The sequence below is a fragment of the Giraffa tippelskirchi genome, chromosome 12 (assembly GCF_054371585.1).
Source record: "Giraffa tippelskirchi isolate mGirTip1 chromosome 12, T2T-mGirTip1v1.2.pri, whole genome shotgun sequence".
Taxonomy (NCBI): Eukaryota; Metazoa; Chordata; class Mammalia; order Artiodactyla; family Giraffidae; genus Giraffa; species Giraffa tippelskirchi.
In genome coordinates this window covers 142,172,376-142,195,817 of record NC_137286.1, presented here as the reverse complement: position 1 = coordinate 142,195,817, position 23,442 = coordinate 142,172,376, and the positions used below count along the sequence as shown (strand labels likewise).

Here is a 23,442-nt window from a genome sequence, read left to right as displayed (position 1 = left end):
AACTTAAAACTTCATTATCTGAGAAGGACTTATATCTCATTGAAAAGAGAGAAGTAATTGGATACAAAAGTCCTTGTTACAACAGAGAGCCAGATGTGGCTCATATTTAAAAAAAAAAATTCGTCTGTGAACATTCATGCTGTATCATACATTCTATTAAGAAGCGCTGTCACTCACCACCTCTCTGCAGACCGGCACCTCACCTGATTGCCTCTCCCTGTGTCAGGACCATGGCGGCACCAGAGGACCTGGCCTGTCAGGAGGGCCCGGCGGCTCACTGCACTTGGGGCGCCACACCTTTCTTTAGAGAGTGCATCCAGAACCCACCAAGGGCTTAATTTTTCCTTCCACATTAAAACATACAGCAAAAAGACCAAAACCTGAATAATAAAGTGAGAAATCAGGAACTCTGTAACAATGGAGATTTTAAATAAAAAAGTATTTGAAGGATCCTAGGATCTACCATATCCTGACACAACTCAGAAGGTAGTATTTCAAAATAAATCTATTACTAGGAAGTTTCTAATCTTAAAATTACATTAAAATTGGATACTAAAGTCATGTTCTCAAAAAAAAATAGGTGTGATTTCAATGAAACAGTATAACTTCTGTCAGTGAAAGAGCACCTTTGAAAATTCTCTCAGTTATGACAAATACTTATCATAACTGACAAAACTGACAAATCCTCAGAAACAACTTTTTCAAAACTCAATCATTTCCCAGAAAACACCATGTACAAGGCCACCTTGGACAGGACTCAGCTCTCTCATAGACCAAGAAGCCTTTTCCCAGGGGTGTTTGTTGAGATAATTACAAGCAACTGTATGATTCTGTGGCTGCCTGAGATGACGGACAACTGCTGGGACTAATTCAAGAGCTTAAAGGGAAATGAGATGCTCAGAGGGACTCTGACAGCTGTCACATCCCTGGACGTCAGCCACACACGTCGTGGGGCCAAACGCATCCTCACGCAAGACCCGAGCGCTTACCCATGGCTGACCCTGAGGCTCTGTGTGGCAGAAAGTTCTTTGGGAAACGGCAACCTTGTTGTAAAACACTTTCTCTAATTAGTAGTCAGCCAGCAGCACGACCTTGGGGAGTCACCCTACCCCTTCTGAACTTCTTGATTTCCTGACTGGATTGAACTGTATATGTGGGGGCCTGTATATGTTTAGGTGAAAGTATGTGTGTGTGAGAAAACATGAATGTGGCTGTGAACTTTAGATGAACAAAGATGGCTCAGAAACTATAAAATGTCTGCATGCATATTTGCACTTTTTCATAAAGGGTCTAACGTTCTCATCAGATAGAGAAGTCAATGACTCAAAAAACAGTTATGAATGATTAATAAGATCAGATCTCTGGTAGGCCTTTTATAGTACTGAATCCTAAGGAAAGAAGATTTAGAAGCCACATACACACACACACACACACACACACACACACACACACACACACATATTTGCTATAAGTGAGTAGAGGCCTTTTAATATTGTCTACGTGTGTTTATTTTACAGAAGAAAGATGAAAGAAGGATAGTAGCCAGAAGATAAAAATAGTAAAATTAAACATACACAAGTTAATCACATAAAAGTTTTGGAAATATATTCAAATAATTGCAAGCCTATAATAAACGTTATAAATTAAATTACTTCATATTGAATTTTTTATCTGTAGGTTTAATATATTAGTTCTGTTCTAACCCCAAATTTTACTCATGAAAAATTAAGACCAACTTTAAGAAGCTTCAATATTCACTTTTATTATTTATAAAAAAAATTAAGGTATCAGAGTGCATATGGTGTACTGCGATCTTGGTTTTGCACATTTATTCACGTTGTTTACATTATTTCAACTTTAATCAACAAATCATATGGGTATCTTTACAATACCTGATACAGATTTAAGCTGTCTGGCACTTATACATGTATTATTAGTTCATTCTGATGCTCTGCACGTCAAGAGATATTAAGAATGATTGGCCTGAAATAACTCCAAGATGACGAGTGAGTGAAGCAGTTATGCTCCAGCATTTGCCACGCATTTATTTGTGCCGGTTTTATTTTTTCCCCTTAATTGAATGTAAACGTTTGCCAAAAAAAAAAAAAAAAATCTGGAAATGAAGTTCTGTTACTTTTTAGTCCAATAAATAATTTTAGCTACGCTTAATGTAGCTTTTTTAAGGCCTTCATACAATCAAAAAAATTAAAGTCAAGCATGTTAAAACCCTGTTCATTTATAAAATAAAAAATAGAATTTTACAGGTTTGCAGTTAAAAGTTACTGTTCAAATCCTCTCATGCATGTAAGAGCTGCAACCCAACTGAAAGTCCTTGGTGCTGGCACCCAGGGCACAGCCCGCTGCCAGCAATGTGAGGCATTAAGAAAACACCATGATGTCAGAGGTCTAGGTTTACATGTATTAAGCCACACGCCAGCAAATTCTCTGATAAATACACATCATTTTAATAATCAGTATTTGATAGCGGATGAAAACATGCATTAGACTAAAAATGCCACAGATTTGTTTTTATATCCATTCACTATAAAACTTTCTTTTTTAAAATGTAAAGTCTTGGTTCCTATCTTAGAATACACAATAATCAGGAGGATACATGATGGGGAGCCAGTTTTCAGTAAAAGATGCACAATGGGTCCATCCAAGCAGCTTCATCAGCTGTAATAAAACATGAAAATAATAAAACATACGAAAATACTATTAAAAAAATAGATGTTCCAAGCTCAGTATTTAGGGTAAGTTCTGTGTTAAATATGTAGCAATAATAAAGAAGTAGCAGGCAGACCTTTTCATCCATCCAACCTACCATCAACCCACCCACCAACCTTCCTTCCTACCAACCAGTGTTCTTCAGGACCAACTAGTCAACCAACTTTCCTACCAACCAACTTGAAAGTGAAAACGAAAGTTGCTCAGTCGTGTCCAACTCTTTGCGACCCCATGGACTACACAGTCCATGGACTTCTCCAGGCCAGAATACTGGAGTGGGCAGCCTCTTCCTTCTCCAGGGGATCTTTCCAACCCAGGGATTGAACCCAGGTCTCCTGCATTGCAGGCGGATTCTTTACCGTCTGAGCCACTAGAGAAGCCCAAGAATTCTGGAGTGGGTAGCCTATCCCTTCTCCAGGGGATCTTCCTGACCTAGGAATTGAACTGAGGTCTCCTGCATTGCAGGCAGATTCTTTACCAACTGAGCAAGCAGGGAAGCCCACCAACCAACCCACCTGGTGACGATCGTCATCCCCGGCGGCCTTCTTGCCTTCCCTCCATCTTCCTCCCCGTCAACATGGCTTGACGGGCTCCTTTCCCCCCTCCCACTCCAGTTTCCTTCCCGCAAGCTCTTGGAGTGCCTCCTGTAGTCAAACCCTGCGCTAGGCGTTAGGAAAACGCACTCAGCAAACTCACTTCCCGCTTTCAAGAAACGTATGTTCTGTTCAGGAAAGTCAAAAGCTATTGAACAGATGAATAAATAAGTAAATAATTAAGACTATATCAGGTATATAGTAAAAATAAAATCCGCTGTTAATACAGAGTGGGAAGTGAGATGGTCAAGAAAGGGATCTCTGAGGAGGTGACCTGTAAGCTGCAATCTGCATGACACGAAGAAATCTGCTCTGGGAAAACCTGGGGACAAGCTCGCCATACAGCTGGGTCCTCTCGGGGGAAATGGTGCAGTTGTGTCAGTCACACAGACAGGGGAAGCAGAGGGTGGACGCGAGAGACGTGGACGTGAGACGCGGGTGAGCTGAGGCTGGGGAAGGAGGCAGGGGAGGGACCCCACGGGTCTCACAAGCCATGGGGAACGTGGATTGTACTCTAAATGTGACGGAGCTTCACCCCAACGGTGTGAAGCTGTCCTTTCCAGCTGCTGTGTGGAGAACAGTCGGCGAGCGGAGCGGAGACAAGCTATGGAGCGTGCCCTGATGAGCGAGTCTGGGTGGACGGCTGGCTTCCCAAGTACCAGCGCTCAGTTTAGAGAGTCTGTGATGGGAAGACACTACCAGCTGGTTCCAGGAAGAGCTCCCTCCACCTCCTCAAAGATCTGAAGACGTGAACTGAGATCGTATGGGGCTTCCCCGGTGGCTCTGAGGTAAACAATCTGCCTGCCAATGCGGGAGATGCGGGATGGATTCCTGATCTGGGAGGGTCCTGCCTGCCTCAAAGCAGCTAAGCTGGTGCGCCTGTGCCCTAGAGCCCAGGAACTGCAACTGCTGAGGCCTGTGCGCCCCGGAGCCTCTGCTCTGCGACAAGAGACGCCACCACGATGAGAAGCCCGCTCACCGCAACCCGAGAGGAGCCCTCACTCGCGGCAACTAGAGAACAGCCCACGCAGCAATGAAGATCCAAAGTAACAAAAATATTTTTTTGATAAAACAGAAAATTTTAAGATGTTTTACAATCTGAACTGACTTGGTAAGATACACAGGAGAGGTCTAAGAGTAAAGGTAAGCTATACTTTAACTACCTAAAATTGCCACAGGTGAGTTTTTACAGCCACCTGAAATATGAACACCAGGCCCCTGGCTGCCTTTGGCGTGACCAGCGTTTCTCAACCTTCATCTACCTTTTCGGCATAAACTAATCATGCTTGTCCAAAGACAAGGCTGGGCTGAAACAATTTCTTCAGAATTCACTAAGTTTTTACACTTGACATTTAACTTGTGCAGAAAGCTCAAGCGTAGCAGTTGTTTGCATATGCTGCTGCTGCTGCTAAGTCGCTTCAGTCGTGTCCGACTCTGTGCGACCCCATAGACGGCAGCCCATCAGGCTCCACTGTGTATAACACATGGTAAAATAAAAAATGGTCTATCATTTTAAATGACAAATCAAAATCAAACAAACTCTGAAAGTTCAACCATTTTGGCTCTGAGCCAACATGTATTTAAAAGGAATTATTTGTTTCCTTCATAAAGGAAACCTGTCTTCTAACTACACAAAATCTGCAACACATTTTGCCTGTGTTGAAAACACTAGAGGCTAAATATAGGTTTTCTGGACAGGAGTGAAAAATGTTAAAAAAAAAAATGTAAACAGTTTACTATCTTTCATGCATTTATAGTATAGTTCACATCACGTTAATTAGACTAATAATTAAAAGTCATGATGAAGTTGGTGTTATCCTATCACTACCATGAGGCTTTCTAACTATCTTGTCACTAAACCACACTGAAACGACACTCGACACTGCTGATTTAAATATCACTTACTTGAATACAATTTTTCCAGTTTTCTTTTGTTGGTTTTTCTTCTACAAGTTTGGTTGCAAATTTAAGGCCTCTCCCATACATTTTATTCACTAATGCATGCTTGTATGCAAATGTCAAAACCTATAATATAAAACAAGATACAGCTTATCTACAAAATAGTTTACAATTTAAGCGTATTGCTTTAATAATGAAAGAACTGAAGCATTAACAGAAGTGTAACTTTTCAGATGAATATATCACATCAAGCCAATTTTTAAAACTTTTTAAAAGAACAATCAGCATCTTTAAAAGACCTGAGTATTGCACAGAACAGATAACTGATTGGAGGAAGAAAGCTATTATGATAAATCACTAGCAGTTACTTGTAACCATTTATTTCTTCCTTCTCCAGTAGACCATGTTTTGCAGGACCCTTCACTATGACCCATCTATCTTGGGTGGCCCTGCATGGCATGGCTTATGGTTTCATTCAGTGACACAAGCCCCTTCACCACAAGGCTGTAATCCACGAAAGGGGTTTATATGCAATAGTCTCCCCTTTTAGAATGTGGAGAATGTCCTCAAAGAAAGGAATCCCATTCACATTTATTTGTATTCTAGAGTCTAGCAAAGGGTTCAACAACTGTTGCTACAAACACAGTAAACAGACAGGTAATAAAATGCAGAAGCGGCCCTGAATAACAGAAGCACTATGGCAAGAAGGGAATTACTTGTAACAATTTTACTGTGATGCTCATCAAGTGTTTAGCCACTGGCTGTTGGACCAGGTTCTTATTCATCTTTTCCCAGCAGCAAGTGCAGTGTCTGGCACACGGCAGACATGTGGTAACTGTTGTAGTAACAGTGAGTATTGCTGACGCCCATCCAGGCTCTCAACACTCACTCCTGAGAGCCTGCGGGAGCCCACAGCCCACATCAGAAGCCAGCCACCCACCTCGGCTCGCACGGTCAGCGCCACAGGGGCAGGCCTGGTTCAAGCTCCAGGCGCTGATTTCAGATCTAAATTCTTAACCTCTGGGGGTGACTCCTTCAGTCTCCAGAACATAACTGAGTTCCTTCTCTAACACCACTTCTGTACTCGGGTGGAAAAACCTGGTGGGCAGGAAGAATTTTCTACTTCCATCCAGAGGTCGTTACTACCAGTTACCATAGCTGTTCTTGAAAACAAGCATCTGTCTGCTTAAAAAACAACAACAGCAACAACACCCCCAAGAGTTTGTGCTGGGTAAGAAGCATTCCACTGACTTCATTTCCTTTATGTCCAGGAAAAAGGCAGGCTGACAGCTACCTGCAGTTACATAATCTCTACCGTAAGAATTACAGCTGAGCGCCAGAAGGGATTTAAAATGCTTCTATAATGAAAATCCAAAAAGCTCATCCAGGTTACTTTTTCTAAAACTAGGTTTTAAAAACTGATGAGCTAGAAATCAAGGTGATAACTGCTCAGCAGACCAGAACAGCCACACCTCCAGCCCTGACGAGTGAGCGCGTGGACAGGTGTGGGAGGCTTTTAGCAGACAGCTCCCAGGTGTCTCAGCTTGGGCTTCTATGTAAACAGCGTGACCCGAGCCTCCAACTCCACATACACCCTCCAAGTCTTTCCAAACTAACGTGGCCACCAGCCACTGTGCACACAGACCAAACAACGGTCAAGTGGTTTCAAGGCCGGGAAGCCAGGGGGACACCTTGCTAGGACCGCAGCTTCTTCAGAGCCCAGCTCAGCTTCTGTCCATGTACCCTGTCCTCTCTGGTCAGCCCGCCAGGCCCGAGAGACGCCTGGGACGCACCCCCAAGAGCTGTGCCGAAACAAAAAGCAGAAAGGGTACCTTGTTGTCAAAAAGATCGGTCCATTTGGTCGTTTCCCAGAAGGTCTCCGTCAGCGAGTCCAGGGTGCTCTCTCCTTCCTCCTCTCGCCCCTCCGAGTCGCTCGACACGGCTCCGTCCTGATCCTGGGCCTGGAGAAGGTGGTCGGCCAGGGCGCAGCCTTTCCGGCAAAGTGCGTCTACCAGCGTCGACTTCTGCTTGTCCATGTCACTGCACAGCAAGCCCAGAACAGTCCACAGGTCAGTAACACGGCTTTAAGAGCACAGCCTTATCTGAGACTAAACTCATGCACCCTTCGCCTGAGGTTTACAGCACAGAAATATCGTACAGCCCTGGACAGATGCTTGCTGGCACAACACACGAGCCATGTATTCACACGCATGGATTACATGAGTTAGGGTTGCTGTACTTAGTTGAAACAGCATGCCATATGCAACAGAGGGGAAAGAGTGCTGGGTTCTAAATTCTGTGGGCTACAGAACTCTTAGAACAGTATCTTCTAAGTGTTTAGCTTCTCGTAAATATCAATTATTGCATATTTCTGTAGTCGTGCACTTCCGTACATGCACAGAAATGCAATGCTCACTCTGCACGTGCCAGCAAGTGTTTTAGTATTTTAACGTATTAACTCATCTATACTCACAATAATTCTGTGGGTAAGTGACCACCAATTGCCCATTTTCCCAGAGGAGGAAACTGAGGCACAAAGAGATCAGGCAATCTGTTCAAGGCCCCAGTCAGGAAGGGGCAGGGCCAGGACTCTGAGCTCTGGGGTTGGGCCCGCAACTGCTGCTCTCATTCCTGAGGCCCCCTGCTTTCCAGGCAGGCATCTGTGTTTTTGGATATATTCCAAGTGCCCAGAACAATGCCTGGCACGGAACATTCAATAAACCGTTGCTGAATGAAATGCAGTAACAGCCTACACTCTGGGGAACAGCGTGCGCTTCAGAAAGCTTGCTTATTTGAGGCACCCTGTCCACTTGTGTGCAAACGAGGATTAAAGTGCTGAGAAGATGACCAGGAGGCACTCAGAGATGGAACGGACAAGCTATCTAATGGTAAGGAGGATTCTGAAGGACGCAGAGCGAAACATGCCCCATATGAAGTCCACAGGGACTATCAAATCAACAATAATCAGTATAAAAGACAACTAAAACGAGAAGGGAAAAAACCCCCTGATAATGCAGTAACCTGCTACAACCTAAGTTATCCACCTCATACATTTGCAATGCAGATGCAGGTATGCCCAAAAGAAGCCTAAGAGTTTATCAGCAAAGAGTTTCAAAGTTTTAAAAGAGCCCATTCTTACTCTTTTCATGGAGACGTTTCCGGGGACCTGACGTGCTTGGTCACTTTGGACGTGAGAACAGAAGGACGGACGGACTTGGGGCAACTATGCAGCTTTTTATCTAATGGGGCCCCCTCACCCCCCACCTTGTAGATGCCGGGCAGCATCTGAAACGTCTCAGGAGTACTTCACTTCTGCTCACGGTAACCCCAGAAGTCAGGCACAGGCACTGCGCCCACTCTGTGAAGAAGGGTGGGCCGTGGAACAGGACAGGGCAGGCATGGCGAGGTGGACGTCCGGTCACCCGTGGCATCCTGACCCAAGAAGGGCTGGAGGACGCAGAGGGTGGAGGCCAGGCTGGGGGGAGGGTGTGCTGGACGAGCCGGGCCTGGATTAGATCACCTGTAAGATGCCCTGCTATTTCCACATTCTCTGATCCAACAGCCCAGATTCCATGTATCTGGAATATTCTTTTCCTCCCCTCTTCCAAGAACTGACCTGCTCAGATTAAATATCTATCATTCCATGAGGTTTTTCCCTTCTCGAAAAGTATAAGTCAGCTCTCCTTCCCATAAGCCTTCACAATTTAAAATACTTCTTCTAACTCTCAGTCACATTCTATGTCACCATTTCATCTTCTGTATTAGACAGTACATTTTCTAAGAGTAGAGACTGTCTGGTGCATTTTTTTTTTTTCACATTCCTCTCAAGGGTGTCCCAAGCAGTGTTTTGCTCAATAAACATCTCTGAATCAAATATAGTTAGGGACTGATCAAGGTGGTAATAGATTTGAGGAAACAACTTCAATTAGACACTTTAGTGGCCAGAGTAAACTGCAGTTTAAATGTAATTAAAACTTACTAATGGCTGTCTTACAACTGCAGACACAAGTGACTTAAGTGAAAAAGCAGTTTTGCATGGAAATGAGAAATTAACGCTCCTAGGAATCCCTTGTACGTAACTGGTGGCTACACTGTCCACTATTATTATTTTTTTAACACCAAAAACATTTTGTATTGGGATATAGTCAATTCCACTATAATTATTAACAATAACATAGCAATGTTTCAAGAAAGCTCCTTTGGGAAGTGTGGAAGGATGCTGACAATGGCCAACCACCTATTTTGAAAACATTTTATTCGGCTTGAAAACTGCTACTTGTAAGATTCATAAGACCTATATCAGCAGTATGAACAATGTAATGCCAAGAGTTCTAGCAGTTTACCATCAAGCATTTTGTATTAAAAAAAAATAGTCTGCAGCAGGCAGACTCTATAAAGGAAATGACCGTCCTTTCAGGCAGTCTGTACAGTTTCCGTTTATTAGTTATACCAGCTCTAAGAGAAGGTGGGAATTTCTGCCCTGGGGCTGGAAATGAACCCAGGCGACAGAGGAAGAAATGATCCTGGATGAGCCATCAAGAGATGGCGGCAGGAGCTCACGAAGGGCGGGCCATCACAGCAGCACGTGGAAAGCACACTCACACGGAAGAACACTAATAAACGCACGAATTTGGCTTCACTCGTTTTACATATTACACTAGGGTTTATTAAAGCTAAACTATAATCCCCCTTCTCAAGTATTACTGTCAACCCAGTTTCATAAATCTGAGGTTGCTAGATAATAGTTTTAACCTAATTTTCGTATCATTTTGTTAAGAGTTGCAAGCTAAATTTGGAGTGTGTCATGCTATTATTGGTCAATAAATAGTTGAAAAATTAGTTTTATAGGCTGCTATGGGCTTCTCCATATGTCCGGTTCACACAGACCCCCAAATGGCTGGACTGCATGATCACAGTCACTCTAATCTCTCCCCCACGAAAGCACCTGATGGTGGAGGAAGCCAGTGACTTTTCTTTTTCTTAAATGACTAGAGAAAACTACCACCAAATATTTAAGGATGGAGTATCCCCAACTTGGTAACTCCACTGATAGGGATGTAACAAATACCAGAAAAGGAGGATATTTTCAATAACCAAAAACGGTAACTAAGAAATGAGATGCAAGAAAGAGTATTTACTGGTCAGGTACTTTTTTATAATAGCTGCATCAGGCCTGGGGTCAGTCTTCATCGCAATATAAACTGCTAGGGCTGTTTGGTCTATATGAGAAATTACAGCATTTGCAGCTTCAACAATTTCATTCAGTCTTTTCATTCGTTCCTGAGGAGGAAAGAAAAGAAGAAATAAGAAAAAGGAGCTGTCGACAAGCATCCTGACTGTGAGAGTTGACAACTGCGGTGGTGCAAGAGCAGGCAGGCTGTGCAGGCCTGGGGCCGGGTGCTACCCCCCGGTGTGACCTTCACAACCACCAGCATCTTTAGAGAACTTGAGCGCAGACGGGAAAATACCTACCCCTACACTCCCTGCCAGCACTGAACAGTAAGACTATGTGAGAGAATATGTTCATAGAGACACAAACTGTTTTCTACAAGGCAACCTTTTTTCCAGGTATGTTATGAAGAGTTTAGAATTGTGATTGGCTATGTTACCCTAGTTGCACACCACATGAAAACAGGAGTAAGAAAAACACTAGCTGATGAAACAAATTCTTCACTGATTTACTACTGAAATCTCAAAAATGAGAGAAAGCAGGACTAGAAACCAGAGTCTCACTTTGGGGACCGCAGTGTGGTGGCCCCAGGAATCTGCTCCCCTTAGTACCTCTGGCTCACGCTCAACCCTTCAGGACTCTGAGCTGATCAGGGCTATAAGCACCGTCTACAGCCACGGCTCCCAATGGGAGCCGGTCCAGTCAAGACAGCTGGGAGCTAGGACAATCGTTAAATACAAAGGAGGAGCACTCTGCTTCTGCTGCAGGTGCACAGGCTTCCAGGAGGCCAGGACCACTGCCTTCTGCTTCCAGCTGTTTTCAGGTCGAGATCAACAGAGCAATCCTTAGGGTTTCCTATCTCCTCTTCCTCCTGCTGACCGAACCAGACCAGGCAAGAATGTTCAACCAAAGGATATAGTAATGGCCAAGTCCAGAGCTTTATGAAAACAGCTCAACAGAACATTCAAGGTGAGGAAACATGTTTTCAGTCACCAGGAACAGATGATCAGGACTGAACCTTTATTTCAAATGCAAACCTTATCTACTACTGCAAGCAAGGGTAATATAGTAAAAATAAGCATGCCCAACCTTTTCAGCATCCAACTGATGAAGTCGTGCAACGTACAGAGGAAGGTAATTCGGGTATGTTTCCTTCAATTCATTATAAATGTCACTAGAATCCAGCCTACGCAAGTAAGAAAGAAAGAAACAGTCATTATTTAGTTCTTTTAGAAAGAAAAGGATCTCTGTCACTCCTATTTAACATTGTTTTGAAGCTCCTCCAAACAATAACCTAAGGCATCGATCTAAAATATAATTATTGACAGAGATTTGCAGGCAGTATAAATACATGTATCTAGAAAACCAAAAGAATAAAACTGAAAATTATTTCAATTATGAGTTCAGTAAGATGGCTGGATAAAAATAAGCATCAACAGCTTTCTTACATACCAGCTACAACTCAATTTATCAAAAGGAAGGGGAAAAAAATTCAAAAAGAGTTAAAAGGATAAAAAGATCTAGAAAGGTCTAAGATCTACAAAGAAGGAAAATTTACACTTTCTTGAAAAATCTGAAGTCTTAAATGAGTAAAGAGACAAATGTTGCACGTTCCCGGCTGGGGAAGCTGAGTAAACTATATTTTTGCTGATTATATGGCGGGAGGAACAGCAGCTGAGGTCTGGATTTGCCCTGCTGGGTGTGACATCACTGCTTCCCAGCACGGGCAGGGCCTCCAGGCCTTGGGGTGGGTCTCAGCAGTACGCAGCCCAGCCGGGCAGACTGTCTGCTTCAAAAGCAGGGGCTGAGCAGGAGGGGGCCCCCACCTCTCAACCAAATTCACCCACGACTTGGCCTCAGCAACTGCTGTTCCTCCATTGGTTGCATGTCCCCTGGATCATTTCCAGATGCTTAAAAAGGTGGTTTTAAATTTGCTCATAACCAAATAGTAACTGGAAAACCAGGACACAATATCCGCCCACCTGCTACGTGTATAAACACAGAGACAAATAACAATGGGACACTGATTATCTCTGGAGAGCGGGCAAACGGTGACATGTTTACTTTGCACCTTCCAATAAAATTCCCTTCAAAGAGCAAATGAGGATAGGATTAAAATAAAAACTCTCATTACAAAAGGGAATTCAAAAATACATGGAATTACAGGAAAAATTTAAAAGTACTTGCACTCCTGTTCACTGCTGACATTTCTGAACAGTCTTTGCGTATATACACAAGGGCTGTTGCAGCTGGGAGAAGGAAAGTGAACCCCTGGAGGATTCCAAGCCGTTTAGAACTTACTTTGTCATCCACTGAATTTTAAGATCTCGTAATGCTTCGGTAAACTCTTCTTTTAAATCTTTCTCTTTTTCCGAGTCTTTTTCTTTGTCCTTGCTGCCGTTCTTAGTCTTTGTTGGTGGAGATATCAGGTAGTAATGAACAGGGATTACGTCCTGTGGAGAGAGTCTTAGATTAATGTGTGCAATTATTTTACTTCCTTAGAAATCTTCACTAGCTGAACAGCATGTTAACACGGGCTGCGTCTGAGCGGTACTACATTGCACTTTGGATTCTAAGGGCCACAATGCGTCTCAAGTTCCAATCTGTGATCAAGGTCATTTTCTCCCAAACTTTAGAGAGATGATGCTTCTACTATCTCCTTTAAAACAAAGGAAATAAGGACAAATTTTTCCCCAGGTATGTGTATTTGGTATTCTTGGTTTTCTGTGAAAGATTAACTACAAAAAAGTTTGAGCATTCACATTTTATATCTGAGGAGGGAAATCAATTAGAATTGAAAAAAGGAAAGATCCTCTTTTCTAAGTAAATTTAAAGAGAAATTTCTTTTATTCAATCCTTAGAACTTCCTGAGACCCCATGACGTGCAAGGTAATTGCTCTAAAACAAAGCAGACAAGGGCCTTTAGCCCTGCAGGAAGACAGCCAACAAACAGGTAAGTAAAGAAACAACTTGACTGACGACACAGGGTATCAAGAGGACAGACCAGGGGAGGGCACAGAGTATGCAGGTGGGTAAGGGGGCTGGTGGGGAGCCCGCGCAGGCAAAGTCGGTAACAGAGACACTCTAAGGAGCTGACGTCTGAGCTGACGGAGCCTCAGTGACCTAAATGAGAGAACTGCAACGAACCTAAAGGAGCGAAACGAGGCGAGGAAGGAGAGCTTGCAGGGACAAGACCAGCACGGGCAGAGACTTGAGTGGGGGAAGGCAAGCGCAGGGCGAGCTACTGAGCGGCACAGGGAGGAAGCCGAGCCGACAGGACGTGTTCGAGAGGTCAGGGGTTATTCCGAGCGCAGCAGGAGAGCCGCGCGCAAGGTAGTGACACATCGAAGATCTGCGCTCCTGGCTGACTAACGCTGGATCCTGGACGGATGAACCATTCTGGTTGGTGCTTAAGAACTCTTTGATACGATATTTGGAGACTGGATGACAGAGGGCAAAATTGCAGAAAGAGTGCAACAAGTTGGCAAGAAGCCCGGGTCTCCTGACACTGCTTGAACAGAAGAACGGCTAAGAGAAGAAATGAACGGACCGGGGACGCCCCGTGAGCGCAGGGCCGATGGTGTCTGCTGGGGGTGCTTACGACGAGGGGCTGGAAGAGACCAGCAGGGGTGCAGAGACGGGAGGAGGGTCAGCCCGGGCGTGGCCACAGCGTGGGGGGGGGGGTGTGGACCGCCGAGAGGGGGCGTCCGACGGGAGAGGGCACCGACCCACCAACCGGGGAAGGCTGAAGGGGAGGTGGGCGGGGTCGGGCGGTAAAGGAGAGAAGGGGAAGTCAACAGGCAGAGATGGTTCTTCGGAGAAGTTCCGCGCTCTGGCGAGAGCCTGTGTACTACCTCGATCTGCAACTATTTCGTTAGCATGTACATCTACACCTGAGAAAAGTTAACGCGGCATCTGGGAGACGACATCCCGTGTTACACTTGCTAGAGCTGTTTTTGATACAATAACTAGGTGGCCCTAATTACATCATTATTAAGACAACTTCTAAAATTCTATCTTCGGGTTTATAGTAAAAGCGGTGCTAAGCTAAAATCTTGTATGTGTTTTAATTAACAGAGCTGCTACAACTGGAACAAACGACACTGTTGACGTTTTTAAGGCCCCAATCACGTAATTTCAGGAAAAAACTGCACAGGTTGAGTCGCAAAACAGTACTGGCTTCATCTTTCCTAAAACAGGATTCTGAGGTGTGAATGCTACATAAAACATGTCCATTCTAACAGCTTCTGCAATTAAACTTTATCTGGGGATACTGTAATAGGAAGCGCAGGGAGCTACTGTGTAGTACTGCTAATAAAATAATAACTGCTATTTCAGGAGGACTCATTTAAAGTGCAGAAACCCACGGATGGGGAAGAACCAGAGAAGTCCACTCTTGGCCATTTTGGCCCCACGCAAACTCTGAGGTCAGGGAGCCAGAGCCCACAGGCAAAGGGCTCCAGAGACACGTGAGCCCGGGGAGAGGAAAGGGTCCCAGCCACCACCCTGCTCGCCCCTCCAGGTTCACTGTCCTGGGTGGACACTGGCCTGCACTTGAGCCAAGTCCAAAGTGCTGGCACCCTGGAGTCGATGATTCATCGCCAAGTTCATAGGGGGACAGACACTTTGGTGTCATCTGTTTAGCAGAGGCCGTACACCTAAGACTTCAAGGTGGAGGTGACCTCCAACCTCCACTGTTCCCGGAGCCCCACTCCCTGTGGAGTCACGCTCCTGCGCGGTGCTGGACTTGCCCAGGGGAGGGGACTGGGCAACCAGCACTCACTCTGACCTAATGTGTGTCCCCCTGGGGACCTCACCTCCTCACCCAAGCAGGGAGAGGGACAAACTTTAGGAGGGGGGACCTCGCTGTTGTGAGGCAATGCCTCCTCTGAGGCTCACAGGTAAGGCACTGGCTAAGATGTTTTAGTAAAGAGAGAAACAAGAGTTGAATTTAAAATGAACAATCCATTAAACTGAACTGATGATTAACAATGAACTCTAACAAAGATCTACATATATATAGAGAGAAACCATATAATAATAGCAACCATAAACTACACTGAAAGTGCAAGAGATGGGGGAAGTTAATGATGAAGGATCTTGATTATGTAATCAGCATTATATAAATTAAATATATAACAAATTAGTAATTATAAACGTTAACACTATCCTGTAACAAAATTTCAAGACAAACACTACTTTTTATTATTAAAAATTATGGTCATGGTAGTTTTAATCCCCAACCAAAAAAAAAAAAAAAAAGAAGTCATTTTTCATTTATCATAGTCATCTGTTCTTTTTGTCAATACATATTTTTATAACTCAACTTCTAAAGGGTTTAGTATAGGGTCAATTTAACAGAAATGATTTTATACCATTAAATCAAAAGAAATCTTGATTATGATTTAAAAAGACAGTCAAAAAAGACTATCCGGAGCAGAAATGCTATAAGTTCTCTACAGCAGACACTTAATAGTAGGCATTTTTTTAAAGAAAAAAATCAGCTATTCACAAAGAATTTCATCAGTGTTTGAACTGATTGACAGTTAGAAAATCAAACCTATCTGCCAAACCAGTAACTATTCTTTGGACAATAAAACACACCACCATTTAAATTCTGGCTCAAAACATAATACCTTTAGCTTTTATATTATTTAAAAACTATAAATTCAAAATTTTAATATCTTTACGCAAAGTAAAATAGCTATTTTAAAAATTAATATCATATTTGAGTGCTATTTATGATGTTAACTACATTCTTTCACATTACAATTAACTTAAAAATGGGTAGCATACATTTTCAAATCACAAGTCACTGAGACCCAGAGGACAAATCCATTGAAGATTATGTACAAAAACTTGGTATTTTGTTCAGGTGATAAATTTTATATATATATATATATAATTTTATAATGTGTAATTAATTATATAATTCTATATAATTAAAATATAAATTATATATTTATATAAAATATATATAAATTAAAATATAAAACATAAAATTATAATTTTATATAAATTTATAATATATACAATTATACTATATATATAATTTTATAACTAATGCAATTAGAAAACTATAAAAATGGTTATTTTTAAAATAAGAGTGTCACATGCAGTTGCACTGAGGTTGGGGAGAAACAGAGGCAGTGACTCCACCTGTCAGCTCTGGAAGCTTTCCAACCACAGGAACAATGTTTCTATTCATATGATAGTTTCTTATTTCAAGTAATCTAATACTAACAAAATTCACCAAAACTCCCCAAAGATCAACCAGACTACAGAACAGGAAGAAAACACCCATTCTGCCTTTGAGACGTGCACCGTCTTTTGAGTAGGCTTCCAGAATGCCTGCCCCTCATTCTCAGAAGCAGTGGCTTTCAGGCTATTTTCAAAATGAATCAAAGATCAGCTACACACAAAATGAAATTGCAGTTTTGTGGGTCAGATGAACTGACACTTTGTTTCATTCTGTTTTTGTTTTATCGCTGGTTAAGTTCCATCGGGTGAATCTGCAAGGCCTTCACATGGGTGAAGATGCTTAGTTGAGGAATTCGGTCTTCAGGGAAGACAATGTTCCTTTATTCCCCAGTGGTGCATTTTGTTTGAATAAAGTCTTTACCGTTACATAGTAATACAGAATTTCAAAAGTCATTTTAATAAAGACATTTCATCTTTTATAAAATGGTGATCCTCGTTTTCAGATCACTATGAATTTTCTAGATCCCTAGAAACAGCGTTATCTTTTGTTTCCATCTCAAAACACTAACTCTTGCCCTACAGTACTTCCTGCGTGAGCCATAAATCTCTACAACAATGCATGATGCCAGCAGGTCCTCACCAAAGAGCTGAGTGAACAGGTAACCTCTTCTCTAAAGCAGACTTGAAGAAGAGTTTTTCAGGTTAAATTTTGCCCCAGCAGTCAGTCAGAGATTGTCTTAGAAAGCAGCAGGGGAGTGGATCAGGTCACTTACTAGTTATGCTCTTAAACTCCGATCCTGCTCAGTGTAAGTTTTAATTTTGGGCCAACAGCTCTTACTTCTGTTCCTGCTACATCCACTGCTCTTTTTGTCTCTGCCTTTCTAGAACTAAGAAGATGCAAGGGCAGGTAATAAACTTCACTTTAAATATTTTAATACTATTTTATTAATCAAATCATTCCACTTAAGAAATGTCTTTAGACTTTAAAAATAACTTTGTCATATATAGCTAAAAAAAAAAAACCACATTCATCTCTCTATATGATTTTAGAAATTCAAAAGTTCAAGTATTATTCCTTGGTCATACGTAGAGGACGAAGTGAATAGCATTAGAATTTTCTCTATACACAAATAAACCAGGGGTCTTTAAGAAATTTATGGCAGGAAAAAAAATTTCAGAGAGCAGTATGTCAACATTGAAAAGCTACAAGCATTATACTGCAGAACTTAAAGAAAGGAAACTAAGGGAGAGATGTTTTTAAAAAGATAATAGTGACAGGAAAAGAAGTTTAACTAATATGCAAATAAGGCTTTAAGACATCTTTTTAAAGAACTGACAATCAGTACCTTTTTAAATTTTCCTTGTCGTTTTGCTGCAGACTGCCCCTGGGAGTTAGAAGGACATTCTGTAAGAAAACATGCGAAATCTACACAGGATGGCGATACCACCTCTGTCTAATTCTCTTCCAGCTTCCGTTCTACCTGGATGTGTCACAGAACTTAGAAGGGTCAGGTCTGTCACCAAAATGGCAGGCTTTTAAAGAAAGCAATCCTGCCACTTGAATTGTTTTTTTTTTTTTGGAATAAAAGTGCACTCAAATATGTTATTCCTAAGGGTCAATGTATTTCAACTTTTATTTCAACAATTTGTAGAGCAAAATCCCATCAGTTATCAGAACAGTTTTGAAGACGTTAAAGTTAGCTGACAGTTCAGAGCCGGATTTTCAAGGACATCACAGCAAGCACACGCGTCCAGGCGCTAAAACAGCATCATTCGAGGTGACTGGCAGCGTCAGAGAGGAGCAACGTGAACCACAGTTACCTTTGCCACTGCCCAAAGCGTAAGAAACGCAGCCCCAGACTGAGGTCACATGAAATAAACAATGTGCTGCAAATGACAGTTAACTCTATAGCTTTAGGTTTCCTCAAGAAAATCTACCCTGGTAAGTAATAACTATAGTCAATCCCATGTGTTTATAATTTAATTTCACAATGCCTCTTAAAGAATACAGCCCGGAAGCAGAGCTCTGAGTGGCTTCCATGTACTTCCACGATCACAATGCTCTTCTGCCTTACTCATCACAGGCAGTGGGTGCTTCAGAAGAGTGGTCTGGATGAGAAGCCTTGCTGTTGAAGCCCCATAGCAGAGGCAACAATGTTTTCCCTACTGGAAAATGAAATCTCCCTAAAAAAGACTACTAGGACTTCTCAAAATCAGTGCATCTATGAATTCCAGTAACTACTGATTCACTTCACATTGCACTGAAATGTTTATAACTTATACTAAAGTACACATAAGCAAATAGTATGAACTGAAATAAGACTCAAGCAATGGCAGGGAAAACAACTTCTAAAGACAAAAGTCATAAGTGATGATGCTTCTGTGTCAGCAAATAAACCATCTTTGGTTCAACAGTGGTAAGAAATGAATGAACATACTTGTTAAGATGTTTGAGATCTATTCATTTTGATAGTAGTACTCATAAATTTCAGAATTAAGTGGTAGATTTACTTTGTAAGAACTAAAGCTAAAGAGAAATATAAAATTGTAAGAACAACAACTTTTACTGGCATGGAGCTGAAATGACTTTATGACAAAGGGAGATACACCTATATAAACACTTTTCTCAATAAATCTGTAATGAAAACAGATGGAAACCAAAACAGATACCATCAAATCTAACATTTACCTCTAAAATATAACAACCAGATATGTTTTTAACAAGAGGCACAATTTTAAAACTACAACACCAAAAGAAGTATCTTGCAGTTATCTATACAATTACACAAAATTCCAGTAAAAGAAAGATCTATACAAGTGAAAACTACTGCTTATTAGCAATAACTGCTTTGACTAGTTTTTAGAAGTTACCTAAGAAGATCTGATTTTTTCCTCTATCCACAGTATTACATTATTTAAAACTTGATGGATTCTCTAATTGTAAACATCCCATTCACTTAAGGCAAGTTTGATCTGGATCTAGATATTTCATGGGAAGCTCAAATACAGTAACCGTGCAAGACAGGACAGGTTCAAGGCCCAAGAACTTAGACTTGGGAAAAAAGAATCCTACATATATAAAAATACAACCAAACATTGATTAACCTTTACTAGTAACTTGGAAAAAAAAACCTATTAAATTTCATTTTCCGGAGAGATCTTCTCTTTTACTGAAATGTGGAATTAATTTCCATTTTTAAAGAAAAGGAAATTTTGGAACAGGCAATTTCAATGTAAACAGAAAAAAACAAAAACTACTTACAGCTTTCTTTCCAAGTTCAGTCTTTGACAACGTTAAGGATCCTGCGAGGTAGCACCCAGGTCCGGCCCCTTTAGGTATTCTAATCAGAAGATTCAAAAGAGGAGAAAAGGAACAAAAGAGAAAGTTTCACTAGGATAATTAGGGGGAAAACCATCACAACAACTGCATTCTGAAATAATTCCCATAAGCTAAGATTTCAAAAACCAAAGGGAGAAATAACCTTAGTCTATAAAGGTGAACGACAACACAGTATAAGTGTAGCCTCGTGCAATAAAGTAGCGCTTAAAAGACCACAGAGAATCAGGCAGACACTGAGAGCAGCCACGTTCTCACTTACTTGTCGTCGGGCAAGGAAGTGACAAAGAACGGCTGGTTGTATTTGGGGGGTAACGTCAAGTTACTGGATTTCTTCTTTCCTAGAAGTGCAAGGCTATGATTCTCATGAATATCTAAGCTCAAGGTATTAGACAACCTATGAGAAACAATGAATGGAAGATCTTTCAGACGTTCCAGATCGCTGATTTGCTCGTGACGGATCTGCAGTCGAATTGTATAATCTCCTTTCTCCAGTTTCAAGGAATACTGAAAAAGAAAAGCAGTTGGGAAAAGTGAAGTTGAGCCACATGAACCAAAGTTACAACGTAAGGGGACAGACACTAGGAATGCCCCCTCACACAGCGCTTAGTGTGTGATGCACAGAGCAACTTACGACGCACACATTTTCACGTGCACAACATCCCCACTGTGCAGGGATTAAGGGTGAGGCTCAGAGTCGTCACGTGACCTGGCCAAGGTCACATCGAGTAGAGAATCGGGGAGCTGAAGGCGGCTCTGGCTCTGGAGCCCTGTACCTCCCACAGCAACAGGCTGCTCCTACGCTCTCAGCTGACCCCGTCTCCACTCATAAAGGCAATGATCTCCCTGTTCATGGGTCTTCATAGGCACATATAAAACAACACAAGCATGAGCAAAACTGAGGTGCTGTGTAATATCTAAGACAGACATACACGCATGTTTTCATACACACAACCGGTAAGCTTTAGATTACATCCAACATGCCACCCTGCTTACTGCAGACAGGAAAGACAGGAGCCCGTGGAGATGAAGACGAATCTACTCAGTACTACGCTCCATCCAGTCAAGCTGCTCAAGAGGATGGAACACTGTCCTCTCTGTAGCAACAGGTTCTCCTGAGACTAAAGTAACCACAGGAATGGCTGTAATAATAACCCATTTGCACTAGGGACACGTGCCTGGCCTCACTTTGATGAAAAAGGAAACCATTCCTTGAATGACTGAAAACCCTGCATAGGTCATTTTTACTATTTAGCACAGAATTACTAACATTACAGAAAGTATGTCATTTCTTGTTCATAATATTTCAATCAGGGATAAAATATCTATAAATCCTAGGATTAAGAGACTGTTTTCCTTCCAAATGACAGTGCCAGGCACAGCGCCTGGCGGACAGTCAGTGCTCACTACTCAACCCACCAAGAAGGGACGCATCTCAGAGCTCTAATAAACAGAGGACACCTGGCCCTCTCATTCTGCTCTTGATCCAGCTCAGACCTGGGACCACTTTTTGGAGCTCACATATCCTGATGGTTTGCTCTCAGCGTTCAGATGGCAGCGAGCATGGGGTTGGAAGGAGAATAATAAAAGGCCCTGCCAGCCAGTGTCCGTGAGCATCCTTCTGGGTCCCCTCGACCCAAAGCCAGGAGGAGCCCAAAGGTGCGGCTGAGCAGCTGCAGCAGACAGAGGAGCTGCCAGCCCTGTGTCTGGGTCAAGCACTGAACACACACCCACTCGGCATCACAAAGCAGGGGCGTCACCAGAGCAAGAATCCGGGATTCATCAGCTCAGGAAGTGGCTTCTGTGAATCCCGAAAATCACGGCCCACTTCCTACCTGATGAGGGTACGCGTCGCCGGAGCCCATCTGTCTCTTGTTCTGGTCAAATATAATCCAGAGCTGACTGTCGAATTCTGACTCATACAATAGCTCACAAAGCAGCGGGCAGCTGGGCGTCACTTCCCCACTTTTGGGCTGTAAAAAAAAAAAGAAGAAGAAGAATGATTACTTGACATGGCTTATACGATTTCTAATATAGATCTGTGATGCTGTTATTAATGAAACTTACATTAAAAGTATTAAAAACATTTTCTTGAGGCAATCAATCTTAAAAACGCAGAACACTCGGTATTTAGGGACTAATAAAAGGTATTTCTCCATTACAAGGTTTAAAAAACACAAACCTAGCTAATTGCATTCATTTATAAAGCAATATATATTCTTGGGGACATTTAATTTATTGGTTTTTAATAAAATGAATACATTTATAAGGTTGAAATTAGACAATCCACCAGTATCAAACATCTCCCTAGCGGTAGCTCATATTATGCTTCAATAAGAGTTTTACTAAAATCCTACTGATTCTCCATAAACTTCAATCTGGATCTGACATTTATGCTTGTCTCAACTACCTTTACCACCCATTCAACCGAGGAGCCATTCTGACATCTCACTGTGTCAACACAGAGAGCAACGAGGCCCAGTTCCATAATCAGAAGGCAGCTGGCTTCGACAAGACACTGGGCCAGAGGACAGGTGTCGGAGGACAGACGTCAGTGATTACAAAAACTAAGACTCAAAGGTCAGGTCACCACTAAGTAAGAATTTGTGACTTCAGATCTGAATGGTGCTTACATCATTATATATCATAATTTCCCAAAGAATAATTCTAAATTAGCCAGTGTTATTTATTTGATTCTATTTCATATATATGTATGTATACACACCCCACCCCACCCCACTGAATACACTGCCCTTCCATTTTTTATTTTATGATTTATAAAAACACAGAAACTTGTTGCGAGGGTATACCTGATCACACAAACACTTACTTGATGAAAGTTGTAAGTCAGGATCATCTCATAAAGTTGACGATTATTTGGCAGAACATCTCTTGATCCTAAAGGTTTTGTTTTTGCACTCAGTGGGCTGTAATCAGACAATTGCATAAGAGTCAAGGGTTCACTTAATGAGAGAGAACTATAATCAGCGAAGACTACGGCAAATCCCAATAACCTATAACGGAACATTCCTGGACATTGTCCTTTTCAGTGTATTTTATAACATTTTAATCATAAATTTATATAATTCCTTATTGACTGAACTATAGCAACACACACAGTTAAATTCTGCAGTATTACAAAGGTAACCTTTTCATGATAAAAACATTTTCCACTACCAACTAAGAGTCCTATTGTAATCAGATCGCAGTACTAGGGTGACGATCCTTAACAAGGCTGAAGGACAGGTTTGAACGCAGACAGTCCTGCCCTCGACACAGGGTGGGTCCTGCCAGGTGCCCCCCAGGGGCTCCAGGTACATGTCATTTAAGGCCAGAAGCTACTCTGGGGTTGCCTCCCAGAGACCTGTCCAGTTTTCTAGGCTGGAAAGTCATGCAGTGAATTTTCATCTCCAGCCTTCACATGACTTAAGGGAAAAAAAGACCCTTTCCAAAGAGTGAAGAGGGCCCTCCCATTGCCCCCTGAAACCCAACACTGTAGCCCTGAAACATTTAAG

General features: G+C 42.2%; 1 protein-coding gene across 4 annotated transcripts in view; it reads right to left on the bottom strand.

Moving 5' to 3' along the window:
* Nucleotides 1–1,736: 1,736 nt before the first annotated feature.
* Nucleotides 1,737–23,442, bottom strand: part of TPP2 (tripeptidyl peptidase 2) — a 58,731-nt gene continuing 37,025 nt past the window's right edge. The window contains exons 20-30 of one of the 4 annotated variants that reach the window (XR_014071899.1): nt 22,758–22,854; nt 21,763–21,900; nt 20,190–20,434; nt 19,853–19,931; nt 17,937–17,975; nt 12,691–12,842; nt 11,479–11,575; nt 10,358–10,499; nt 7,052–7,259; nt 5,226–5,345; nt 1,737–2,676 (exon numbers count right to left, since the gene is read on the bottom strand). Coding sequence is in view for 2 of the 4 variants with exons in the window: in XM_081552100.1 (XP_081408226.1) it covers nt 2,587–2,676; nt 5,226–5,345; nt 7,052–7,259; nt 10,369–10,499; nt 11,479–11,575; nt 12,691–12,842; nt 17,937–17,975; nt 19,853–19,931; nt 20,190–20,434; nt 21,763–21,900; nt 22,758–22,854 (1,396 nt within the window). In the remaining 2 variants the exon portion in view is untranslated. The remainder of the gene's footprint in view (nt 2,677–5,225; nt 5,346–7,051; nt 7,260–10,357; nt 10,500–11,478; nt 11,576–12,690; nt 12,843–17,936; nt 17,976–19,852; nt 19,932–20,189; nt 20,435–21,762; nt 21,901–22,757; nt 22,855–23,442) is intronic. The other 3 variants (XM_081552100.1, XR_014071900.1, XM_081552101.1) reach the window with 3 other exon arrangements.